This window comes from Syngnathus leptorhynchus, chromosome 11, assembly GCF_054491065.1.
Source record: "Syngnathus leptorhynchus isolate UIUO chromosome 11, UIUO_Slep, whole genome shotgun sequence".
In the NCBI taxonomy this organism is placed as follows: domain Eukaryota; kingdom Metazoa; phylum Chordata; class Actinopteri; order Syngnathiformes; family Syngnathidae; genus Syngnathus; species Syngnathus leptorhynchus.
In genome coordinates, this window is record NC_141205.1 from 7,725,769 (window position 1) to 7,745,286 (window position 19,518).

Genomic DNA, 19,518 nt, shown 5'->3' on the forward strand with positions numbered 1-19,518 from the left:
AAGTATTGTGTAGACTACAGGCAAAGCTTGGCGGCAATTGCCTGAGATTTATAATGATTGTTTTATAGAGTATATAATGTATATACGTACATTGGGTCAATATTTAATGAGACCAGTAAGAGAACTACCCTTTGGGGAATCTCGAGCAGTGCTTTGTTTCTTTTCATTCAGATCACTCCTACTGAATGGTGGCAATAATCAATGAGCTGTGATTAAGAATGAATGTAGAAATACGGTTAATTGATCAAGAATGTTCGCAATTGGTAAATAAAGTGCTAACAGAAACACTTCGGTATCAGTGAGTGAATAAAGTGCTGTTGCATATCCCTAATATACGTACATATTACATTGTCTCCTCTTTTTGCACTTTATTCTCTTTTAAGAACATTTTTAAATGACAGTTTTCACACCTCACATTACAGTGTATAAATATTTGACACTTATGCAATCAACTGCAGATGCAACAAAGTCAACAACATAGCACATGATTACTCACATATAAACACACATTTTATGCTCTCAGCTGCACTTTCTTTTCCATTGTTTGCCCACCAAACATGTAGTTTACACATGTGCACAATCTTAGATTCCTACAAAATTTCAATAATTATTGAAGAATTCCACAGTGTGCAGCGCTGTTGCAATATCTTTTTGAAATGCATTCAAACATTTATCAACCGACAACAAAATAACGATTACAATTCCACACCGTAGCAAGCAATTATTTGTAGATTTTGATTTTATGAAACTGATTGTATGAATCTGGGTTGGATCGTTTTGAGATATTCTTCAGAAAACGTTGATAAAAATTTATTATATATTCGCTACGAGGGGTGGGTGAAAATGTGGGAAACAGAACACGTAAAATAAAAAATACCTACAAGTCAATTATCTGGTCTGGCACCTGTGGTGTCGAAGCATATTTTGGAGGGGGGGGGGGGGGTTCTGTGCCCCTTATGATCCCCTTGTAGCTCCGCCACTTATTCTCTGACAGTGTCAATCAAAAGAAATCCTTTCAAAATTTGTAAAACAACTTATATACTATTGCGTTGATTGTGCAGGTGTACCTAATATTATGGCTGGTATATGTGTGTATATACACTATACAAAACATAACAATAAGCAAACAAATGTTGATTGCTTGGCCTATATCCTGAAAATATTCATTGCACTCAAATATTACATTTATTTTCTATTTACAGCATAAATGGCTGTACTGTGATTAAAATAATTCACATTTCTCTTTCATGAGCGTCCATCTGGATCAATAGAGAATCTTTTGTTTAATTGCCGGCTGAGTGCTCACGTGCTGGATGTCTGCGTGATGCTCTTCTGGCTGCCCGTGCTCTTAATGACCAAGGTGGACGAGATGCTCTTGTGACTGCAGTCCAAATCGCGCTCGCAACGGCACCGCGACGACTTGAGGTAGCGCGCCGGGCAGCAGAGAAAGTTCTGCCGCAGGTCATGGAAGAGATGCCCCGCGAAGCACATGTAGATCCACGGGTTGCAGCAGCTGTTGAGGCTAGCCAGCAGCATGGAGATGATGAAGGGCATCGCTGTAGGAAAGGTCATGAGAACCGTCAGATAGAAGGAAAAACAAAGACCAACTGACAGGTACATAAATTCTACATACTGTGAGGTCAAGTAAGTCATCACATCAGCGAACAGTGGAGTGAAACTTAAATCGAATACTAGATAAACAAAGACAAAAATTTCCCGCAAGCTCACATTGGAGTTTCCCTAAAGGGCAAAAGTTTAAAAAAAAATGTCTTTCCAAAAACACATGTCTAATCTGTATTCTGATTAAAATAATTACAATTGTAGAAAATGAATCACCTAGAATAATCCATCTATTTTTTTCTGATATCAGTGGGCAGGCATTTTGCCATGTACCGCCACTCGTCGATTAAAAATGACAATGATCCCTGAACATTATCGGATTCATTTGTCCAATTATCTGAAGGTTAGAAAGGTGACCCTGAGAGATTATCCTGGAGTGCAGTGTTAAGAGGGATTCAATCCCCCGTGTTCACTCACAGGCAATCAATTATGAACGTCCATACACCTTCAATAATAGCTACGGTCTTGAATTAGACAAAGACAGAGCAAGAAGTGGGGAGGATTTGGAAAAACTATACCAAATCTTTGACAACATAGCATTACATGGCAGCTTGTACGTGGCGCCATGATGGATGACATTTAAACCGCGTCAATTCTGTTCTCTCACATGTGACATTTTACAAATGTATTCACCATCTCTGTAATTGTCTTGTCGCCTGCGCGACTGATCATGTGTTGAGGAACTTGTCTGCAGCCCTTCTCCACTGAGAAAAAAAAAAGTGTCTAAGGTCATGGAAAATAACAAATAGATTAAGTTGGAATTTTCAGGTTGGAGATCACCATTATTTTCAGGTAGGAGGAAAAACCTAGACTGACTGACCGACCGACAGATGCATAAATTATACTTGCTGTGAGGTCTCGAAAGTTGTCACACATTGACCTTTATTGTGACAGTTAGGTGGCAGCGGTGAACTTAATAAAATGAAGTACAATACTGGTAGTCGCTTTTTGCCACTCACAGACATTTGGGCACAAATGGTGCAGCAGCACATGCAGACAGAGTGTATAAATGTTACATTCATATCTTTTTGATCCATAGTAAAAATGGATTAATATTACTTCTTTCAACGTCATTCTTAATACAGAGTGTGGATTTCACCTCTGGAGGGTGAGAAAATATATTCTTTTTTATTTCACTCTTGTGAAATGATCTCACGGGGCATGATTAATTGCCAGGAATGAGGATGCATGGAAGTGAATCTTTGAGAAAGTCAGGCTGAGAGTGATATCCTTCCACTCAAAAAGTGGTTCCTCCTAAATGTTTGCTGTTTTCTGGGGTGATATCCTCGATACGTTTCAAAGAAAGAAACGGCATAAAAAATAAACGAGACGACCTTTAGCGCGTCTAAAACTCCTTGGGCTTTTAAGGCACCAAGTGTTGAATGCAAATCAATAGCAAAGCTAGGGTGAGTCAGCAGACTCAGCGGGGGAGATTTCTTTTTTTTTACCGCCAATATGTTGCAGATTGCCAGTCTGAGTCGGCCGGCATTCACCTTCCAGCGTTTTTCTGTCGCAATCATGTCGGCTAAATGTGAAATCACAGGTGTCAGCTAATGGGAAGGTTTTGCGCTGACAATTATTGCCCGCTGATCATTTTGGCAAATTCGTAATGCTGATGCATTCTCGGGTTGAAGCCGAGCCAAAGAATAAATGAAGCGATGTACCAGTAGGGATGAAACATGACGGTGAGAGGCCATTTTTACCTTCCATTTTAGCACTTAACGATTGGACTGGTGAAAGGGGGGATATTGCAAAATATGACTCAAGTGTCACTTCATGAAAGAATTACCGAAAAGCATCATGAAGTGCACCGTGTTGTTTGCTACCCGTATGCAATTTCAATGCCGAATCAAAAAATATTGGGAAAAGAAAATCGAAATGATTAATACGTGCATCTCACGAATAGCAATGATTCGCAAAGCATGGTATCAAAACCATGAGCGGTAAGAGTCACTGCCTGTGCAGTTCAGTTGTATTTAACTTTTAACTTCAGCTCATTTATATCTAATTTTAAACTGCTTGATTTTTTGGGGGGGGTCTTAATTTTTTTATTCAACTTTGATGTGCAGTAGTGCATTCAAATGAATTGTGGATTTTGTGAAATATAAAAAATTCCTTATTTTAATTTTGATTATATTCCTAGTAAGAAAATCCGAAATGCACCATCTGAAGAATTGTGGATGTTACACAGGAAATAATAAAAAATGTCATATCGGTATGAAATTGATTCAATCAATGAAATATTTTTTTTTATATGATCTAAAGGATTGAGATGCACCTGAATAGGGTTTGTTCATTGCCGTCTACTGTCTGTCTGAGTTGAGATTAGCGTCAGTCTAAATGGATAGTGATCTGCACACAAGCAGCAGGCACTCGGGTCTATCTACGGTACGCAAACACCGGCACGTGGATCAGACAATTGAGGGTTATTCACGTGGACAACAGGCATCAGCTTCCTTCCTGCAAGCATGCAGACAGAATTAAAAGAAAAACCACCACATTTTGCTGAAGTAGCTATTTTGGTCTGAAGCAAATAATGTGGCCAGAGAGTCAAGGATGGCATTCACACTGTCACTTGGAAGCTTTCACCCAGAAGAGAGACATGTACAAAAGAAAAGAAAGGTTTTCTCCATCAAAGTTTGTTTACTGCCTCCTTGCCATGATACTTCCTGACCCTTTTGTTTTGGTCAAACTCGATTATTCAAGTTCCTTTTTTTGACTGTTTTTCTTACGTGGCTTTAGGAAATAGCATTACCAGGAAGAAAAATATCCCCTCTTTGTGGTTCGATGAAAACAAAACATCCAGGCCAACAAATACAATTGAACATGTTTTGTTGCTCAGCCACACGGGATGCCTAAATGATTTTTGCAAATCTCTCGCTTTGACGCCTTTCAGTTCCACACTATAACTGAAAATCACAATAACAAACGTGCTGGGGGTCCTACAAGTCACCACAAGCTTCATTTTTACTGTTTCATTCCAGGCCTTATTTGCACAGACGTGAGTAGCATTTGACAGTTTAAGCTATGCAAATTTTTTTTTTTTTTTAGCATCATCCATTGACATTGGAGCAGCGGTACAAAATCGTTGCCCGGCAAGAAGTTTCAGAAGCGTAAAAGTAAAGCGTATCCTGAAGTCACTTCAATTACAATGCAAAGGTCAGATTTTCAGATTCAGTTGTACTGGATCTCATTAGGTGGTTATTTTTAACCAAACAACAACAGCCTTAAAGTTGCCACTTCATAAATGTCTGCTCACTTGTAGATGAAATAGAAAGGATGAAGAAAATGATGTGGCCGGTTCGTCGGGTGTGGCTTGACCTCCTCCATCCGAGCCATGACTTGTACAGTGATGATCATGCTTTGCAGTTTATTGCTGTTAAATGTCAACGAGGTGCTCCGATGTGGCGCCAGAGGGCACAGATGAAGCTTGTGGGCGTGCGTGCGTGCGGTCGGTCGGTCGGTCACCCACACTAATTTGATTAATGATTAGCCGTCTGACACTGTGCAGCCTGATAGGCGACACAGGGACTCATGGGAGTCGGGTGCCTTGTGCATTCTAAGAGGAAGCCATATTGGAAAATAAAACAAATGTATTCAAATGTGTGCAGTGACAGCCAGACCGATAGAAAGATAAAAGTCTTCCAAGCTTGCCTTTGTAGACCTTATGACCTAGAGTTGGATCTGATCAAATCAGGCAAGTGTTCCTACTGAAGTAGCAAGTTTTTGTTGTCCCTCAGCTTCATTGAACCAGTCATTCGATGATATTCAAATGAAATGCATGTGACAATAAATGATCGTCAATCACCGCACTCATGACATGCAGTTGAATTACTATGAGCCTGTATAAATCTTATTCATTATTGTTCAATTTTTCTTGTTTAAAGTGTCTTTAGTGCCAAACGTTGAATAAAAGGAAATGAGATTATGTGCAAAAAGTATTTAGGAGAGAAGAGAAAGATCCAATTTCACTAAACTGGTCTGGAAACATAATGTAATTATGAATAATGTGTTTTTGTTCTTTCTGGGACATATGAAGACATGCAGAGCAATTACATGCATGTGCTTTCACTCCATAGCAGAAGTTTCAGTTAACCTGCCACCTGTTGCTTTTCACACAGCATAATAGCTTTGTGCTCATTTTTTGGGGGGGGGGGGCACAGGGTCCATGTATAAGTACATTTGTGAGTCATATCAATTTGTGAGTAAAATGAGAAATTATTCCAGCAGCCCATATATGGCTGCCCTCATCTTATTTTGTTTGGTGACGTGTGAGATTTCTGTCACCACCCAGACCGAGATATTAAATCATGTCAAATTCAATTGCCTTAGACATTTTATTTGAGAGTGTCATGAATGTAAAATATGCGCCTTGGGTTCATCAAAGATTTGGCAACACTTTTACGCACAGATTGGTGTGAAAGATAATGCGCTCACCCTCACGTGGGGCTTCATGATCCCACGCAGACCACATCTGCACGGAGAAGAAGGGAGTCCAGCACACGATGTACGCCAGCACGATGACAAACGTCATCTTGACGGTGGTCATCTTGGCCTTGGAAATGAGTTTGACGCTGCTCACGCGCGCCAACGCGCTGGTTCCTTTGCGGCTCTTAGGCGTCAGGCTGATGCATTGCTCCCGCCTGGTCTTCAGCTTAAAGTTCTGCCATATTTTGAAACTGATCAGACCATAGCACACGCTCAGGATTCCCACCGGGATGATGTAGATGGTCAGGCTGATCCACGTGATGTACGCCTTGGCCCCCCACGGCATGATGAACTCACCCCAGCAGTCGTACACCCCGGAACCGGCCGAACCCACCTCCCTGAGGGAGAAGATGAACATTTGCGGTAGGCTGAGGAGCATGCTGAGGCTCCAGGAGAACACCACGTAAAAACGGTCCTTCCTTCTGTGCAGGGAGCGCAGAGGCTGGCAGATGGCCAGGCATCTGTCCACGGACATGAGCACCAGCATGTAGGTGGATGCGAACATGCCCACCACCTGCAGGTACTTGACCAGCCTGCACAGCACATCTGGGCCGTAGAATCGGAAGGTGATGTCCCAGATGAGTTGGGGCAGGACCTGGAAGACGGCCACCACCAGATCGGCGATGCTCAAGTGCTTCATGAAGTAGTACATGCGCGACTGGCTGTGCTTGGCGCTGTGGATGGCCGCCAGGACGCACAGATTGCCGGTGAGCGCCAGGAAAAGAATCAGGGCGAGGACGGTCACCTCCACCTTGGCCACCTCCTCGTTCCTTTTCAAAGGGTTCGTCCGGTTCGGCTCGGAGGACCATGAGTCGTTCACCGGCCACAAGTCACTTTGGTTCAAAAAGCTCTCCATTGGCGCAGTCCGTGCGTCACGACAATTAAGATCCTCCAAGCATACTGCGTTAATTACTGCAATTTAAACCCATCGGTCCCAAAAATCGCCGTTCGAATCCGCTTCTAAACAACCGCAAGCCAAAGCATATACCCCACGGAATATAATATTAATAATAATAATACAAATAAAAAAAGTCACTCGGTATTTAGTGTGAAAACATTACAACCAAATTCTCAGCGTCATTCTCAGGGAAAAATAACAGAGAGAGAGAGAGAGAGAGAGGGAGAAAAAAAAGTGGATAAAAGTAGTGCAAAAGAAAAGAGCTGCGGCATCATCGCCGCTAAGACTGGCAATGAGCAGCACAAGAGCAGCAGCACAGCATATGAGTGCTGGCTGGCTGGCTGGCTGGCTGTTGCGTTTGAGCCAACTACACGTCCCACCAACTGGCTGCTTCATCACAGCCACTAGGGGACGCCGCGCACCAGTTGCACCTTCTTTCAAAGTGACACCCACTCTAGAAAACCAAACAAACAAATAAAAAAAAAAAAGATATAGAATTCGTGCTTTCTGTGGAGTTACCTGGGGATATCCATTAAGAGCAACAGTAACAACAGGGCTTTTTTTTTTTTTTTTTTTCCAAATTGCATTTTCCAATTAAGATAATTTTCCAAACTGCTGGGTATATAAATTGAACATGGCCAGGAAATGAGGTCAATTTGATGAGATTGTTTTGCAATAAAACAACCCAATTTGTTGCAGAAATCACCAAAGTGTAACTTGTAGGCATCTTTTCTAGCAACATGCATTTACAGACCCCAACAGCTAGCACTCCTCATTGTGGCTTCGAGTCTGGAAAACTGTGGACTAACTGCAAATTGAGAGCAGTAATATGAAGAGTGATTATGATTTAGTGCAATACCAGCAAACCAAAAGGGCAAGGGAAAAAAAAAAGACAGATAATGATGGATTGTATCCAATCCTATGACTAAGGAATTTGTGAGGAAAATATATACTGACTTCTTGAAGTACATTCTTTTGGTAAGCCACATGGAATAAACCAACAAGTCAGTGTCTGTGAAGGATGAAGTGTAGTCAAAAGGTAATTAACATGTTCATATTGAAAACAAATACAGGGGTATCTTGATTTACGAGTGATTAAATCTTTTCGCTTTTTCTAGATCGGAGCTGTCAGTCTACCAATTTTTTGCCAACTTGTATTTTCTGCCATCATGGCTGGAGGGCAAAATATCTTTGGGATAAAATGAATTGTTCAATATTTTAAGGAGATGCGGAAATAAATAATGGTGGGCTCTGTGGGGATCAAGGTCTCATTTGGGCAGATGCTAGATGAGCGTAGCCTGAAGGCCATCTCAAGGACCCACTCGCTGTCGTGCACCATTCTTAATGACACTATGACGAAATATTACATTGTGGGCGTTATAAATTTCAATAATTCATACTAATGTGGCTAAGAATGCACATTAGTTAAATCCGTTGAATGCCAAAGTCTCAACCTTTAACAATGCATCGAATATAGTTGTCCATGTCCAGCACGTACTGCAGTTATTCAAGTTGGATTCAGAAAAAGCAGCAATTTATGCAAATGGTGAGAAGGCACAAGACGAGAACACTTGAGTAGAGTGGCTTACAAAAGGTTTTTGCCTGCCGTGGAGAAAATAAAGGTGACATGACGGATGTCCACTTTCTTTGGGGCAAGAATGAACCGTCAGAGAAAAAGAGGGAAATGCAAGACAAATTACAGCCAAAGGGTTGAGAAAGAAGATGCTCACCGATATTTATGATGTGTCACGAGAATGTTCTAGAAATAGTTATTGTGACAAAGATTGAAATGTTGACAGGTCCACTTTCACCAACAGACATGAGAAGAAGAAAAAAATCATTCCTCTCTGGTCCCATCTTATACATCTAATTTGATTTTAAGTAACCGGCGCTCCTGAGGAAAAACAATCAATCAGAGACAAAGGTTATCTCTGTTTTTCTCTGCCAAACACAAATGCTGAAATGTCCATTGAAACATTGCCTGCACAGTAAATAAAGTGTTGATGATGGTTTAAACTATGGAGCAAATTATTCCAAATACAAACCAACGGAATTAAAGTTTCATCATCTTCACAAAACTCATTATCATCACACACAAAACTAATTGCACTATCGCTGCACTTTTTTTTTTGTTCATACATTTTCAGTTTTCTAAAAAAAAAAAAAAAATCTAGAAATAAATCCATCCTCCTCTGTCCCGATTCTGGTGGCTCAGGAGTTCCCCCTGATTTTGGAGGGCTTTGACTTGGCAGTTCTAATTATAATTATTATATGTAATTGCGCAGTACACCAAGTCCTCAGCTCACCACTTTCCTCTGTGATCCAACGTCATGAGGTGCACGAACAAAGTAAATCAATACGCAGCAGGATGCAAGGCACTGCTGCCAATTGCATCTCAGTGGGTGACGCATTATACATGCAAACATCACTCAGTTGGGGAAGGGGCATTTTCCACACCAGAGCAGCGCACTTTAAGAACTTCTCAAGAGTGTAAACAAGAATTGAAGGCGCACATCGCACCGGCTCGAGACATACCTCACCCACTCTTTGAGCTACGAGGCAGCACTTGGGCAATATCTCATTTTCCACTCAAATCTTCTGGTGGGCCTCATTTCTGGGAGAACTATGTCGGTTTTCTGTTCAGGATCTGAAGCATCAGATTCCGACGGGATAACAGGAGAAGATTCTCAGTAGTGCTTCAAGGTATTTTACTATTTGTGGCTTTGACCACATTTAGATGGGGGAAAAAAAAAATCAATGTGACATACTGCATTTTTTATTCCGTGCCTTATGGGGAAGACGCTTGAGCATTCAGTTGATATCATCTTAGGTTCCAAGGCTGCTCTTAGCACTCAATAGTAAAATTATTCAGCACACTAGCAGGGCGACTAGAAGAATTATCTTACAAGTGAGGACAGCCAGAGTATGTGTTCTGAAGCTGCTAGCAATATTTGAACGTAGCATCACATGTCAAGTCGAATTAATTTGTATAGTCCTTAATCACAGAAGCGTAACGTCCCCGTAGACTTGATATCATAGATATTCGATAAATGCTCAAGGGCCATTCTGACTTTCTAAACATAAACTTAGCTTATTACATATTGTTGAATGTATTGATTCATTCAAAAGGGAGCATTATTATCTCCGAGGAGGTACAACTTATATGAGAAATGGGAAAAGGTGAGGTCACACTTTTGGTTCACAATGGTGGTGAATCCCCCGCATTACCATTTGAGGTGATGCACAAACTGGAATTTCCCACAATCTCATCTGGGTGACAAGAAGACAATATTGTGCTTATCAAAGTTTATGACCAGTAAACTACAATCCACTTCCTGTTTGCATTATTGCTATGATGCATGAAGCGACCATGAAAATGAATACAAATGTATGAACATTAGCATAAGTGTTGGCTAAGTTAAAAAAAAAAAAAGCTTGCAATGTTGGTAGAAAAGCTGTCATGTCACACCCTATTTAGTTTTCATTTTAAAATATATTTAAATATAAATAAATAATGTGAAGTTCATAATTGTCTATATTCATATTGTACGATTTTCATTCATTTATGTTTTCAATCATGCCTTTGCTTCTCTTGGTAACTATGCTTAATTGAAGAAAGTAGCCAGGAGTAAAAAGTATGCCATATTAATGATAATTAAAATGAGTAAAAAGCTAAATTGATATATACTTTTGTCTATGACTCATCTGTTGTTTACTGACAGAAAGGTCAGGCTTGGCATTTTAAATATATCCACCATAAAATGTAATGGTTTTGTCCTTGGGCTGTGCTAAAACACTGGAGTTACAGCCAAGTTTTGTCAAAATCGGACCAAGTATAAATTAATACATTGTATATCCTGCTTATTCTGATAAGAACATGCACAAGCCAGATTCAAACCCTCAACTCCACAAGTGTGAAGCGGATGTGCTTCCCACTTTGGCACTGTGCCGCCCAAGCCATGACCCTTGCAACTGAAGATGATGCAGTGACGTGGTTGAGCCCTCCACTATTGACATTTCAAATTTGCTTTTTTATCAAGGACATCGAAGCCCAGGAACAATACATCAAGCGTCCCCATTTGGCATTATTCAGAGCGCGTTCCGAAAAGCAAGAAGTCACCTTGGAGTTGACTTTCCGAGCGTCCCTAGATAGTAAAACCAGCTCAGCTCACAAATCAAGTTTACTTACATTTCAGCGCTCGGTGGCATTTAAAGTAGCGTGCTTTGCACTGACACACACGCTGTTGTTGCATTTGACATGCACTTAACACTAAGCAAACAGCAGGCATGGATGTGACGCTAATAAACTTTACTGCCTAGCAACAGCATGAAACTAAACATGAAATATGCTCAAGTGACACCTCGCCGATAAAATCATTCTTTTCAAGTAATGTTCACTTTCACTGACCCTGTGACAATGTGGATTATTATTGTGGTTGTAAAATATCACTTTGACATAATGAGACGTCTATCTAATATTATTATGTGATTTGGTTACATTCAGGACCTCAACAATTTTTTATTTTTTTTTACATATACAAATATGATCTGCTGTTTTTAAAAATCCACAACACCCATGGAGCAAAATGAATATTAAACGTATTTGTACAAAAAGGTGAACTGCATTGCTATGATAAGTCAAATAAAAAGAGCAGAAAGACAAAGAGAAAGATGGTAAGTGAAAGCCGTACCGAGGGTTGTGTCCAGCACTTGATGAGGATAATCAGCACCCTCTCATCGCCAGCTAGTATGTCGCTCTCGCTCCATTAACTTCCTATAGTCCAGTTAACCGCTGGTCATTGCACCTTTTGTACCTGTGAGTGTACTGTGGAACAAACTGCGTACTGTTTTGTGTTACTTTTATGGCGCTGATAATGTCCCTCTCGTGTACACAAATATCATTAGAAACATTTGCGACTTGAAACCTGAAACACACTTGAGAGAACACTCAACAATCTCACAAGCCTGCTTAGCTCAGTTCATTTGAATCAAAATGACATCAGAAGAATTAAATCAAGTGTTCCAGGATAATAAGGCATAATATGTGCCACGGAGAAGTCCAACAGATTTATATCAGTAAGTGCAAAGCGTACATCTCAGCTTACGTCTGGGGAATGTGCCAACACATTTGGGTGGTCAGAGTTACTTTTTGAAAGGATCCTCAACAGATGATTATGTATGAGCTGGAGATTGTGGCATGAAGTACCTAAACTGTGCAATCAACATAAAATTGTAAATTGATTCCTGAAGTCCAAGTACCTTCAGCCTCTTTGTGATGACACAGCCAAGTGTAAACTTCGACGCCCCCACCAGACCAATCACAAAAGGGAATCGAATGAGTGGCAAAAAAAATCCTCAGTCCAATTTAAACCTAATCCTCTTAAAAAGTGAAACTAAGTTAATTAGTGAGTTCTGTCGGCCTATGAAAAAGAACGACTGAGATCAATGGAAGCTTTCGAACAAAGTCCAAGCAAAACTCACATTTCATCACTTGCCAGTATTGTGTTAAAATAATAAACTCATATGAAGACGTAAATTGTAAAGCAGCAGAGTCATGGGGAAATTAATAAAAACATTTGGATAGAAGCTGTCAATAACAACTTGACATAATAACATTTTTCTAAGTCTTTCGATAGAATGAATAAAGGCCAAGAAGTGAGTTTGCACATTTTTTTCCCACATGGTGCTTTGTGACAGTGAAATACTGTACACTGCCTGATAACATACTAAAATGCTGGTACACATATTTTCTCAACATTTTACAGATAAGGATTTGTTGACTGTTTTCTTAGAAATGAAATCTAAGTCGAGTAATAAGTCACATCAACATTCTTCCCCTTCAACACTGATAAGGAATTGCGCATTGACAGAATATTCTGGACGAAATTTACAACACGTAGATTCTATAAAAGTGAATAATTTGTAATAATCACCATGCATTGCAATCTTTCTTCAGCTACACAAAGCACAGAAGCGCCGAAAGCACAGGCGAAGGCAGCCATCGCGCTTACAAACTTACGACTTCCCTCCAACAAGCTGGCTGAGTTACAGCCGGGGGGACAATTTCACAACCAGCTATTACATGCAAATGTATTCCTACCCTGACTGTGACATTGAAGGCCTGCCTGCAGCTCTCCTGTGGGTGCCATCGAGTCAGATACCACAAAAATATACTAGTATTTGAGCAGGGGTGTGTAGACTTTATCTAGGAGGGAAGTCTAGCATGCATATTACACCAGTGGAGTAATATGAAGTGTACTGGGGTCACAGTTATTGTGAAAAAGTATTTGAAGACTTTTACCAAATCTTCCTTAGTATTATACCCTCGAAATAAATAAATGATTGATCGATGGTCTCAGGGTAAAGTGACGGGAAATAATTACTTCTGCCAAGAAGCAAACGTGTCCATTTATTCCATTTTCATTAGTCTTTGTAGGCCCGGTCCGAAAATTGCATCATGGATCGAATGTGCTGCAATGATGAGTCACTTCTATTTTGTTTTTGACAAAGTTTCGGAAGAATGGGCACTCAAAAGAAGATAACTGTCTTGGTAGTATGCAACTGAGCTGATAGTAAAAATGCTCAGTGGGCACCCACAAATTTATTCTCAATTAATATAAAACCTTATCTTTAAGCTCATGCATAAGGTTCGTTTCTCATTTGCGTTTACTATACGTTTAATTTCATGCTAATGTATTTGCCTAGAGTAGTTTTCAAATGTTTAGGAATTAAACATAAACAGTACTGGAACTTGTTTTGTTGAATATGAATCAAAATAAAAACAACACTGTCTGATTATTTTAAAAAAAAAAAGGTAAAATGCAGAAAAATCACATTAATTTCCTCATCCCGATTAAGCCAAAGGAAATTGTCATTCATTTTTTTTCCCAAGACAGTAAGGTCAAGATGCTCCTGCTGACTTGTCATTGATGGATGAACAAGACTGATTTTTGAGCATTTCCATTACTGAAGCTCAAAAAGGCTTAGCATCGAGAAGGAAAGGGCTAACACTGCACTCTAAGAAAATGAAATGGAAAAAGAATGAATGACCAGTTTACATTGGGAAACAATTGCATTGTATCATACTCATACCTTTTTTCGATATCACGGCGACACTTTTTTCCCTGCAGGAGGGGCTGAGACGATCAATGCCATACAATGCACATTTTATGCCGCAGCACTTTATATCGCTAAACATATACCAGAGTGGTTTCTATATTTTGAAAGTTTCTGTGAAATAGCAGTGATGCCACTGGCGGAGCTAGATGGGAGTGCGGGGGCATTGGAACCCCCCAGGTAGTAAAGCAGATAATTGACTTTAGTGGATTTTCTGATTTTTTTTTTTTTTCAGGAATTCTTTTTTACATTTCCACCAAAGGGAATAACTGAAACTTTATCAGCATTTTATGATGAACTTCTTGGATTTATGATTTGTTTTGTTTTTGTTTTGCACTCCCCCGAGATATATTTTTTTAAGCTATGTTATATTATAAATTAACTGCGAAGGATTTTTACATTCTTTATAATTTGTTCATCTTATAATTTGACAATTTCTCTGGAATTACAAACAAAATGATTGAAGTACAATATCAATTATCTAAATGTCCAACCCACAATATTGGTTTTATACAATAGTTACTTGGACAGGAGAGGGTAAGCAGGCCGCTTCCTATTCAGACCACGTTTCTCAGCATCCAGACTCAACGCCTGAAAAATTGAATCATGTCACAGAACAGGAAGTCAAGGTTTGGTTCATCTTCACGGCCCACTTTTTTCCGTGCACACTCGTGGATATTTTATAGATGGCCTCGATGGTGCTTTTCAAACTTGAGAGAAAACATTTATTTATTTATTTATTTTTTAAGAAATGAACTATCCTGACATATTTTCAACGCTCAAACCTGATCGTTGGTCTTCAGTCCGTTGAGTAAATAAACAGTAAATAATAAAGGACAGCAAAAGCACACATGATGTTCTTGAAGAGGATTAAGTGGCAGGACCCAGTAAGGGGCTCGGAGACGAGACTATATTTGACAAGATGCTGAGTGCCGTCTCCAAAGAGCCCTTTCAATTGAAGAAATCTCTGTGGCGCCATAAAACAATTTCTGGATTGCATTACGGCACTGTTGATGTTTTTTCCATTCCAATCATTTGGGGGGTTACTTAATCGTTCATCTGTCGCAGAAAACGCTGCCCTACGCGATCCTTCACGCTTGAGAGCCATCATTCAAAATACACGACTGAGGCGTCGGTGTAGGACTTATAAAATCAAATCAGTAAAAAAATAATAATAATAACAACAAATCCGGTGATGCAGAAATTGCCATGCTGCCATTCACTTAGGTTGTGTAAGACAACCACGGAAAAACAGCTCACAGGCATTATGAGCATTTTTCACTCCATCATACAGAATTAAAGTTAATGTTCTGCAAGATGGTTGCATGGCAACAAAGTGATGGATCCATCCCGTACCCTGCAGAGTCATGAAAGACTGACAAGGAAATGTTCATTTATTGACACATTGGCAGGCAAGAAGAAGGAAAATTTAATTACACTCACTGCAAGGATGGCTGTATTTCCTCCTAAGGCCAACGAGCTGCTCGGGACTCATCAGCCTCCGTGTCTGGATCTTCTGTAACCCAATCAGATACGGCAATCACGGAGCTGGATTTTGGAAGACAAAAAAAAACCCAACACACATTTACTTTAGAATGAAGACCTCTACCTCCTTTGATGAACACGATCAAAAATTCTGAATTCTCCTGCCATTTTTTTACCGATCACATTTATCATGTCAAACCTCAATGACTATTTCAACAAATATGACCAAAAAGTCAGTTTCCTTTTTTTCCCCAAAAAATCAAAAATCCCAAACCTCCATTTAACATGCAATCATTCAATTTCCAAGCCAAGTTCTTCGAGCCAAGACTGAGCTACTACAGTTCTCACCAAAACGGCGATCAAAGATAAGTGCAGCTCTGAAAGTGAAACTGCAACATTGAATCTCTTCATCCATGCTTGTTAAAAATAATATTATGGCGTATAAGCTATTGTGGAAAATTGTTACCTTACTCTCATCTGCTTCAACATTCAACCTTGTAAAACAAGAAATGACACTGCACCTTTTTTGAATTAGTCTGCGTTGAGTAAATACTCTTGGCTATAAATAAAACATAATTAGTTTCTTTTCGAAAACATTATTAGATCATTTCATCTTTTTTTTGCTGGGCCATTCACTGAGATGTTGAAAAGCAGACAAACAAAACAAAACATGGAATAATAAATCCACTTAAAATGACCCAGCTTCATCATAAGATCATTTTGCCCTTTGTACTCTTTGTATTAGAAAATGTTGAGAAATAAATGCATGATTAAATTTGAAAAGTATGCGTTGATTTAATTGCTAAGTCAATTTGCATGAAAGTGAAATATTGAAAATAATTCCTCTGACCCCTTAAAGTAACATCTTGAGGCTTGGGAAGGGGGTCCTTGGAAAATGCCAGAAAAGTTGCAATAAAAAAAAAAGAAAAAAGTGTGCTTTTCCTTGAATTCTGAATCAATCCACCCTCGGGCGCATCACTCAAATAGAATATAAGAGTTGTTTGAAGCACAATTGAAGAAATGCCAGAAAATGTTCCGGAAGCAAGATGCTACACTAATAAAAAGTGCAACTATCCAATCCCAGATTCTTTTTCAAATCGTTCCTCTTGCCTGGAGGTCCCAAGAGGGAGCGATGAGAAAAGTTTGCGAAGATGTTAGAGCAGCCTCGTGCGATGATCTACAGAAACTACATTTTCACTCCCTATAAGGGAAACGTGACAATTTACCATAAAAAAAAAAAAGTTTCACAAAAGCAGTTCACCCTCCAGCGTTTTTTTCCATGAGGACAACGTTCCATTTAACAAATGTAAGACAAACGCAGAGCCACTTTGCTACCTTCTATGGTTCTGCGGGAACTGGACCAAGCAGTGTTACCTTCAATAAGCAACTAATTGGATACAAATGGGCCTTTTCTTTGAATAGTTAGGAAAATAAGATGGTAGCATTTACTCCTCCTAATTAAAATGATGATAAATGATTGGGCCAGAAGCGGTCGACAACGGGAGGGATCGGACAATGCTAGCCCGGAGAATATTTGATTGGGTCTGCGTTGCCCTTTGTTGGGCCACAATCTCAAGAAGGGAATTGATTTTCATTGTAGTAATCAGAATAAGCATGATTGAAAGCAGGGATGATAACAGGGGATGCAAAATGTGTGAGAAATATGCAAGCATGTGAATGAAATACGAAGAGGATTCTCCGGATTTTTCGTCATTTGCAGTGTTGTCAGCGTAAAAAAAATATATATATTTTTTGTACGACCTCACTGGTCGTCCATTTTGACCATTTGAATTGCAAGTTCATTTGAATTTACAGTTTAAAAGGAGGATTTATTTTTTTATGGGTTGGTTGAAATGACCTTTTATTACAGTCCTCAATTCAAAATGACAAATGATTATATTAAGTAACAATCTTGTTCCAGTGATAAAAAAAAAAAAAAACTCTAACAAGGTTTACATTTCACTTCATCTCGTGAGAATGTCATTGCGCTCTCCATGGGGGCCATAAGTAAAGAACCTCGATAACAAGCACTGATAATCCTGCTGGTGATACACCACAGGCTTATTTGGAAGTTTTTGCTGTGTATTTTGTTGACCTAAAAGAAACAGGAAAAAAAAAAAAAAAGTGTCCCCACGGCTATTATGTTACGTGTGTACATTCTCTATTGATCTCAGAGATTTGTGTGCTCCGTCTAGTCCTCACGGGAATGTTAAAGCATAAAGTAAAAGAAGCCATTAGGAAACATGACTTGCAGTTCAATTCAAAGAATTTTTTTCTTCTCCCAGGGCTGTACTTTAATTACATTTTTTAATACTCTATAGTAAGACCCCCCCCACACACAAAATAACTGATACATTACAAAGTGAGCCTTGTTCAGATCAACATTACAAATTGATGTCATCACTTTGAGATAGTTAACTTAAATATACAGTATAAATAAAAAGTATCCAAAATGTATTCAGAGTAGGTGAAGTTCTAAATGCAGAAAAATCCTGAAAATAATCAATTTTCTGTAAACTCAGAACCAAAACCACGTCACTCAAGTGTGCCTGTACTGTTGAATAAGTGCATATTAATATCATTTTGTTGTAAAAAAAAACAAACTCCTCAAAACCGCTGAGAGAAGTCAAACAGGTCAACAACGACCGAGCCAAAGTCAGCATGCTAAAATTTAGCTCAAGTGGCTCCTTCCAAAATAATGTCAAGCAAAATGTGTCAGGATCCAGGAATGTAAGCAGATCATTTGGATTTATATAACCCATCCTCTGATTATTATTATTATTGTCAACACTGTCTGCTAAGGTCAGGCAATCAGTGTTTGGCTCATCAAAAGAAATTTACTTCCTTTTAGCGTATTCATATTTTGCATGATAGCTAGTGCTTATGTGTAACATGATCTTTAAATTGCATATCAACACACAAGTCAAGCTTTTCTTATTTGACGTGGTAGGCTATCATTTCTTTTCATGTCAAAGGCTAGCGGGATTATATAGTCAAGTAAAACAAGATTTTTAATCACAATTTAATAGGATCTTGAAGATCTTGTCATGTATCCAGGAATACCACATCCTCTATTTTAAGCGGTTTCGTCATCAAACAATTAATCTCCATCACGTTCTTTGCTTTAATTACTTTCACGCGAGAAGACATTTTCTTGTGTTGTGACAGGATTAAGTTAATACCACTTGACCTGTCATGATGATCGCTGTCGGCAAGGTGAATTCAGCATCGTTAAAGACAATGAGGCCGGACCGTGACTGTGAATTTACTTCTTTGTTATGAGGCATCTAAAGGAGGGCATGGTGAGGAGTTAAAAAAATAAATAAATGGCCATCACAACTGTGCAGGGTATTTGAGAGAGACGCGACATATAATTCTCACATAGTTATGAGGTTTATGATCCTTCAGCCGGGCCACACAATGGCCACGCTTCCTATCCACAGTTCCAGGTCGAGACCATTATGTGGATGGAATTGTTAGGTCTTGATGTCGCGTCTCTTTGAAACATCACAATCGGGAGCCCCTCAGGACCCCGGGTGCTGTTCCAAACGAGAGTACAACTCGTGCTAAGGTAAACAGCCATTCGCTACTCAGGAGAAGTCAAAGGAGACAAGATCAGAGGAGGTGTAATGAGCAGCGTAGATACGAGTCGGGCTTTTGTCCGTCGGCTTGTCTCCGCTCGGCCCGATGGGAGCGATAAGAGTCTGGAGCGATGCTTTTTTGTCCAGGCTCCAGGCAAACTCTGGTTTCAATCAAGATTAAGTTCTCTCGTCCTGTCCCTCATTCACATCTACATAAACACCACATCCCCACCGCAAGTGGGGACACACTTGCTTTGACCTTGGCTTCCCATCAGCATTGGATTAATTGAATTACAGCGACCTCAGTCATTTTTTCCATCAGAGGATAAA

At 39.6% G+C, this 19,518-nt stretch overlaps 1 protein-coding gene across 1 annotated transcript; it reads right to left on the reverse strand.

Annotated features, from left to right (window-relative positions):
* Nucleotides 1–443: 443 nt before the first annotated feature.
* Nucleotides 444–7,060, reverse strand: oxtra (oxytocin receptor a). The gene is made up of 2 exons (XM_085923562.1): nucleotides 6,058–7,060; nucleotides 444–1,556 (listed from the first exon to the last, which is right to left on the reverse strand). Exons 1-2 carry the CDS (start codon nucleotides 6,962–6,964, stop codon nucleotides 1,303–1,305), a joined length of 1,161 nt encoding a protein of 386 aa, XP_085779688.1. The 5' UTR covers nucleotides 6,965–7,060; the 3' UTR covers nucleotides 444–1,302.
* Nucleotides 7,061–19,518: the final 12,458 nt, after the last annotated feature.

What these genes read in the sequence shown, in the direction of transcription:
- oxtra (XM_085923562.1), bottom strand. Translation starts at nt 6,964, where the DNA reads ATGGAGAGCTTTTTGAACCAAAGTGACTTGTGGCCGGTGAACGACTCA. An exon ending in TCATGAAGCCCCACGTGAGG is followed by an intron (nt 1,557 to 6,057) that starts GTGAGCGCATTA and finishes CCTTTCCTACAG; the next exon opens with CGATGCCCTTCATCATCTCC.